We start from the raw sequence: 7434 nt of genomic DNA, 5'->3' as shown, positions 1-7434 counted from the left end.
GTTTATTGCACGTTACGCCCAAACCACACCTAGCTACTTCAGACCAACCCATTTTAGATTTGCGTCGGGCGCAAGAGTCATTTATCCCGCCGGTAAAATAGCAACAGCGCCCGAGATCCGCCCACAAAGCTACTTGCGTTTTGCGTTTCATACTTGCGTTTCAGATCGTTAAAATAGGGCCCCAAGTGTGAAAATGCTGTGGCAGCCCTTTCTCTCTAGCTTTGCACAACCAACAACAAGCTACAGAATGTGTAAAGGAGGCAGGATTGCTGTGCAGGAAATCCTGCCTGCCTGGTGAGATTTATTTCCTGATATGCACAACCAACAACAAGCTACAGAAATCAAATCATATCTGCTGCTGGTGTGGTTTGGGTTAGGCCACTGGTGTTTAAGATGAGTAAAGGAGGCAGGAAATCCTGCCTGCCTGGTGAGATTTATTTCCTGAAATGAACATCACAGCAAAGAGAGACAAAGTTCAACTTCACTTCCTCAACTGAAACTTAAGGTTTGTCAGAAGTTGAGTCTCTTTGTTTCTCTCTAAAGAAAGATTCTAGAGTACACCGGGGCTTTCTTCACAACATAGCAGTTTCTCTGGTGAGTACAACTGTAATAATATTAATATATAATGTTTACGGTTACATTAAAAAGCAACAGAAATGTCTGCCACACTTGGGAGCTCCCAATATAATTATTTGTGTCCTTTTATTACGTCAAGTATGGAAAACACACAACAAATAATTAGATTACATTTAGAGACCCCTCATTTTTTCACTTTCTAATGTTGGTATGTGTCTTCTGTCAAGCAGCTGAGTAATACGTCTCATGACCAAAGTCAACGGTTCTGAAACAGGAACTTTTGTGAAGTAAATGATTTAGTTAATGTCGTTATCCTTAAGGTTTTGTCAACATCCACCTCTTTTAAAATGTTTAGGAGGCCAATAATGTACATACAGATGCCACAACTGTAACACTGTTGGTGTTTACATTTTGCAGTGCCATTAACTGTAACTAAAAACACAATACAACTTGTCAAGGACTTGAAAACCAAAACTTTAGACTTGGGACTTTCCTGCCTTGACGCATAACTAGATTCGCAAGATTCTTTTTGGTAAATTCCAAACATGAACTTAGTCACACCTCTTTTAGTAGTTAGCCTGGCTCACTTTTTGTTTTCTTCAGAATTATTCCAGCAGGTGGCTAGTTGTTTTCATCTGGTGGCAATTCATCTTCTCTTGCAAAGTCAGCTACTGCTCACAGCTGAGCTACTGTGGTCTCTAGTGTTCCAAGTGCATAAGGCCTCCTGCACACTAGCTGCGTGCCGTGAGCGTGGCGTTTCTGTTGTGTGTCAGTTGCGTGGCGGCTGTGTGGCGTTTTCTGTCTTTACACACCAGAAACATGTCTGACGTGGCGCTGCTGCTGCTAGCCTTGTCTGTACACATGTTTCCCATTGATAAAATGCACTCAAGCAGTAGTATACTTCATGTTAAACATAAATATATACTGATTTGATAACAGCAAAGACAACGTCGGCAGTATTGACAGCAAAATAGGCTACAGAATATCTCGTTCTGCATTGACAGGTGCAATATTTGAAAATAATTATAATAATAAAAAAATATATAAAATAATTATTTTTATTGTTTTTTAACTTACATTTATATCTGCATTTATGTCAGACTTTCAAACATCAAAATGTCATTTATTAAATGTATTTGTGTCAAAATGACATATAAACATATTTTCCTATTCTATTTTGCCTGGAAATCCTTTCAACATGCTTGCGTATCGCATGAAAAATAGGGAGCCAAAATAAAAACGGACACGCCACGCAGCTGACATGCTCACGCCACGCAGCCAGTGTGCAGGAGCCCTAAGAAAAAAGATTGAATTCCTCAAACATTTCATCAAACAAAATAACAGACATTATTTCACACTTTCATTTGTGTTCCCAGTATGTAGATATGGCTGAAGCCAGTTGTCGACTGTCTGAAGATCAGTTTCTGTGCCCCATCTGTCTGGATGTGTTCAGTGATCCTGTCACCACATCATGTGGACACAACTTCTGCAGAAACTGCATCACTGAACACTGGGATGCTAATGACCAGTACCTGTGTCCGATGTGTAAAAAGGTTTTCAACACAAAACCTGAGCTGCTCATCAACACTTTCATCTCTGAGATGGTTGCTCAGTTCAGACAGTCAGCTCAACAGGAAGCCAGCAGCAGCAGCTCAGAGCAACAAGTGTCCAAACCAGGAGAAGTTCCCTGTGACGTCTGCACTGGACCCAAACTGAAGGCCCTGAAGTCCTGCCTGGTGTGTCTGGCCTCCTACTGCGAGACTCACCTGGAGCCTCATCTGACAATGTCAGGTCTGAAAAGACATCAGCTGATCGACCCTGTGGAGAACCTGGAAGGCAGGATGTGTACGAAGCACGATAAACCTCTGGAGCTGTTCTGTAAGACCGACCAGACATGTGTCTGCATGCTCTGCACTGTTTTAGACCACAATATGCATGATGTTGTTCCTATGAAAGAAGGATATGAAGGAAAGAAGGCAGAGCTGGGGAAGACAGAGGCTGAAATTCAGGAGATGATCAAAGAGAGACAACAAAGGATTCGGAATATCAATCGGAGAGTCAACTCCAGCAGGAAAAATGCAGAGTCAGAGATAGCAGAAGGTGTTGAGGCTTTCACAGCTCTGATGAAGTTGATTGAGAGAAGCATGGACATCCTCATTGAAACAATTCAAGAGAAGCAGAAAGCAATAGAAAAACAGGCCGAAGCTTTCATCAAAGAGCTGGAACAGGAAATCTCTGAGCTGATGAAGAGGAGCACTGAGGTGGAGCAGCTCTCACGCTCTGAAGACCACCTTCATGTTCTCCAAAGCATCCAGTCTATGAAAGCTGTTCCACCCACCAAGGACTGGGCAAAAGTCAGAGTCTGTCCACAGTCATATGTGGGGACTGTGGCAAGAGCTTTGGCTCAGCTGAAGGAGACACTGAGTGAAGACATTAAGAAACTGTTTAAATCTGAACTAAAGGGGGTCCAGCGGTATGCAGTGGATGTGAGTCTTGATCCTGAAACAGCACATCCTAATCTCATCCTGTCTGATGATGGGAAACAAGTAAATCATGGTGATGTAAAGAAAAATCTCCCCGACAACCCAGAGAGATTTTCTAATTGTCTTTGTGTTTTTGGAAAGCAGAGTTTCTCAGAGCAGAGTTCCTCTTCAGGCAGATTTTACTTCGAGGTTGAAGTTAAAGAAAAGACTAAATGGACTTTAGGAGTAGCCAGAGAGTCGATCAACAGGAAGGAGAACATCCCACTGAGCCCTGAGGATGGTTACTGGACTATAGGATTGAGAAATGAAAATGAGTACCAAGCTAATGCTGACCCTCCTGTCCTTCTCTCTCTGAAGTCTCCTCCTCAGAAGGTGGGGGTGTTTGTGGATTATGAGGAGGGTCTGGTTTTATTTTATGACGTAGATGCTGCAGCTCTTATCTACTCCTTTACTGGCTGCTCCTTCCCTGAGAAGCTCTACCTGTACCTCGGTCCTTGTCCTAATGATGGTGGTAAAAACTCTGCCCCTCTGATCATCTCTCCTGTCAATCGCACTGAGACCGAGTAGAACAATTATTTGATTTTGTATGAAAGCAATCAGCTTTAAATAAGAGTACATATTATTTGGTAACGGTCACTGTATTTTGGCTTTTTTTCTGATTTACCTGGTTTTGGCATTTTGTTATTATATCATATTTCAACGCATATGAACAGGTTTGTATGATATCGTATGGAAACTTATGAACACCCATCCGTATGATCTACAAATTTAGGTGTCCACCAGCTGGTCGTGTGACAACCTGGTTAAGTTTAGCGGCCTTTACACTTCAATTAAGCCAACAAAAGGTTACTAGGAGTGGGCTTCAGAGCACCGTGAGCTGTCAGTCGTTTCAGAGGCCGTTGCTAGTCGAGTTTAACTGACAAAAGGTGACTTTGAGCCGGGTACATGGCACCGTGAGCATCCGGTCGTTTCAGCACTCTTAAGGCCTTTTTACAGTCACCGTTCCCGACCTGGCGCACGACAATGTGACGTAAAAATTACGTAGATCATAGAGGTCGTGCACCACTCTATTTTTTTCAGCGGCTCACGACAAAGCGGAAACAGAAGCATTGGATGAGTTCTCTCTTGTAAACTTACTGGCTTAAGATGAGCTCTTTTATGGTGAATGAAAGGCTTGATCCGAGAAAGTAGGTCATCAAATGGTTGTGCAGACATTCTGAAGTATTCAAAGTGCCTCTCTTCATCTATCATCCTCATTTGTTTCACGAGGATATTGAACTCACCATATTTATGTCTGGCGTTATTCAAAGGATGAACATTCCACCTTCTTTTTCTTCATTTCTTTGCAAGCAGGCTCAAAAGCAGCTGTTCTTCCTCATCCATTGACTCCTATCTCATCTCAGCCACTGTTGACATTAACGTCAATGCTGCTGCTGCCAGTTCTGCCGTTGTTTACCTTTTTCTTCTTCTTCTAGTCCGTAGAAATAGCAAAGTCGGTAGCCTTTGCTCAGTTGCGACACCTCTGTTCAGGAGAAGACAGCAACTAGTGTCGCGACCACCACACGCAAGTATAAACAGTTACAGCGTTCCCATGAGGTCACACTGTCGCCCTACAGGTAGGGAATGGCGAGAATAATGAACGCTTTATACAGAAGCAGTTAATATGGTCCTTACAGAAATAATATGTGTAACACTCTGTCCGGCGCCGCCCAAGACGATTGTGATTGGTTTAAAGAAATGCCAATAAACCAGAGCACGTTTTTTCTCCCATCCAGGAATGCTGTGTGGACTAGCCAGACCCTCCTTCACAGCGCTGTGGAGGAAGGTCTGGGCAATGCAAGACTACCTTCAATGTATCCCACTGTTACTCACTGCTGCAACACATAGGTTTTAACCCCTGAAAACCTTGTAGGGCTCATAATGTGTCTGGAAGTGAGTTGAAATGTGTTTGAATGATGGACATTTAGAGTACTGAGGTGTAGATCCTAGAATGATGGGTGCAGGGTTTGCATATTTTACTCAATATAAGTTTCACATAGCTTTATTATTGCGTCTGATAAATGTGTCTTACATTGTTTTTTAAAATTTTAAAGATTCTGAAGGGGAAAACAACATTAATAATATCTGATGTGATAGGGTGTCGAATTCCTACTGACCCGATTGCTTTGTTACTTAACGACGACTCTAAATTACACCTGCTTGGGAGACAGAGGAAAATTTGGCTAGCCGGCTCAACTGCAACCAAGAAAATGATAACCCAACACTGGCTTCACCTCCCCCCACTCGCTTTGTATAAAGCAGTGGTTGGCGTATTTTCTGGACATATTTATGCTTGAGCTCTCTACAGCAAGGATTAACAAAGCCAAGTCACCTACTATAGACCTATGGAAAAACACAGCAGCACAAATATCAGACCTAATGGCCACAAGAATTAGGAGGGCGGGTGGGAGAGGGTTTTTGTTCATGTTCAATTTGTGTTTATCTGTTCTGTATTTTCAATGATTGAAATGATCTTAAAAAAAAAACTGATTCCGAAGGGGAAAATCAGGGCTACAGTCTAATCTTATCTAATCTAAATACTGCATAAACTGTCCACGAGCTCGCCAAAACATCATGTCATAAAGTTCCACAGAAACAAGAAATTAAAGGTGTAATGTATGCATACAGTACTTTTAATGGCCTGATCAGTGTACATATAAAAATGCTGGATTGTAACAGATCAATAATTTTACTATCTGTGTTTCTCACATTAATTACATTTTTTTTTTTTACATGTTTGTAGAATGAAATAAAAGCAGTTGGAAAAATCTGGGATGTGAGTTGAATTATTAATATGACTCTGTAAGGTAACTCAAGGTATTAGATCAATGGAGTGGAGTAAAAAGTACTGTACTAAAGTACAATGTGTTTCCATGTTATGCTACTTCCTACCATCTCAGAGATAAATATTGTACTTTTTAATGCTTTTAGTTGATTAATTAAGTTACTTTGTAGATTTAGATTATTAATACATAACACAGGCCTACATCAACTAATGCATGCATGACGATACATTATTAAATGAGCTCCACCTTTACCAGCTACAATATTAAAGTGATAGTTCAGATCTTTTGAAGTGAGTTTGTAGCTACTTCTCCATAGCCAGTGTTTAAGCTACAGTATGACAGACGGCACGCTCCCAGTTTGGAAAAGCAGGCAGGAGTACCGACACGGAAACTAAGCACTAAGCTGTGGACGGGGGCAGCAGCTAAACACAATTAAGACACTTTAAAAAAGGACCACCTAAAAACCACAATATCAGTTTACATTTACATTGTATTTAGAATATTTTCACAGTTTCACTTTGCTGTCGGACAGCCCTGTTTAAGTCTACACGGAAGGAATTGGAGCGGGCAGATGAATTTTAAAAATGTATATTAAAAAAAAAAAACGTTCTTTTCACTGTTGGTAATTTATGATCATCGGATGAAAAATTATCCAGTTTCAGAAACATTTAAAAGTTACATATAGTCACTTTAAGTTTTAGTTTACTTAATTTTACGATAATTTATCTTTATTTTACGATAATTTATTTTTTTCTGTTTTTATTTTACTGTTTGTTATTGCTTGCTCTTCATACGCTATTTGCCTTTATTTTTTATAAATTGTATCTTTTACTCTCTTTGTGACTTTGATCTGTAAACATTTGCTATATATTAAATAAACGTATTAATAATATTATTTTACCTGACTGGCTGTGTTAACGCCCATTGCTACAAGACTACACTACCCATGATTCATAGCCTCTGGTATGTCCGGGTATGTACTCCTGACAGCCATATTTGATTCGATTATGCTGTTCTGGCTGCGACAACCAGTTTAGCCAGTTCCTGAGAAAAAAAAAAACCCAAAACGGTGTATTTTCTTCACTACGCAGCCAACTTTAAGGTTAATCTGCGACGATATCCAGCTGCATTCACAGTAACAACAGTTTATAACCCGTAGTCAACGATGAATCCCGAATAGTAAGTGTGAATTTTTAAAGTCGACAATGACAGGTCCGGTTGAGCTGTCAGCTTAGCCGGGGGGGAAGCTAAGCTAACGTTAGCTTAGCCGGGGGGGAAGCTAAGATAACGTTAGCGCGACTGTGTACAAAATGAACGTCAGCTGCTTTGTCTTGGGTGCTAAGCTAGCGGCGAGCTAAAGGGCTGTGGTGGCGTGTACGCACCGTCAAATGACAGCGTTGGTATTTATCACGAAGCTCACGTTTGTCAGCATTTTCTGGTCAATATAACGCCGATGAAAACGACAAATTATCCAGTGTCACGTCGACAGAGTTTGTGCGCTCACTATGGCAACTGGAATGGAAGTAGCATTAGCAGCTAACGCTAGTAGG

General features: G+C 41.0%; 2 protein-coding genes across 2 annotated transcripts in view; both read left to right on the top strand.

Annotated features, from left to right (window-relative positions):
• The first annotated feature begins 401 nt into the window (after positions 1 to 401).
• On the top strand, positions 402 to 5807 carry LOC120574130 (E3 ubiquitin-protein ligase TRIM11-like). The gene is made up of 2 exons (XM_039824290.1): positions 402 to 594; positions 1953 to 5807. The coding sequence occupies exon 2, from the start codon at positions 1962 to 1964 to the stop codon at positions 3624 to 3626; it is 1665 nt and encodes a 554-aa protein (XP_039680224.1). The 5' UTR covers positions 402 to 594; positions 1953 to 1961; the 3' UTR covers positions 3627 to 5807.
• A 1071-nt stretch (positions 5808 to 6878) lies between these two features.
• LOC120573968 (ras-related protein ORAB-1) overlaps positions 6879 to 7434 on the top strand; it is an 8755-nt gene continuing 8199 nt past the window's right edge. Inside the window, exon 1 of the mRNA XM_039823938.1 lies at positions 6879 to 7063. Coding sequence (XP_039679872.1) covers positions 7050 to 7063 — 14 coding nt within the window. The 5' untranslated portion in view covers positions 6879 to 7049. The remainder of the gene's footprint in view (positions 7064 to 7434) is intronic.

This window comes from Perca fluviatilis, chromosome 1 (genome assembly GCF_010015445.1).
Source record: "Perca fluviatilis chromosome 1, GENO_Pfluv_1.0, whole genome shotgun sequence".
NCBI classification, from domain to species: domain Eukaryota; kingdom Metazoa; phylum Chordata; class Actinopteri; order Perciformes; family Percidae; genus Perca; species Perca fluviatilis.
The sequence above is the reverse complement of the archived record's forward strand: the minus strand, read 5'-3'. Positions and strand labels throughout refer to the sequence as shown.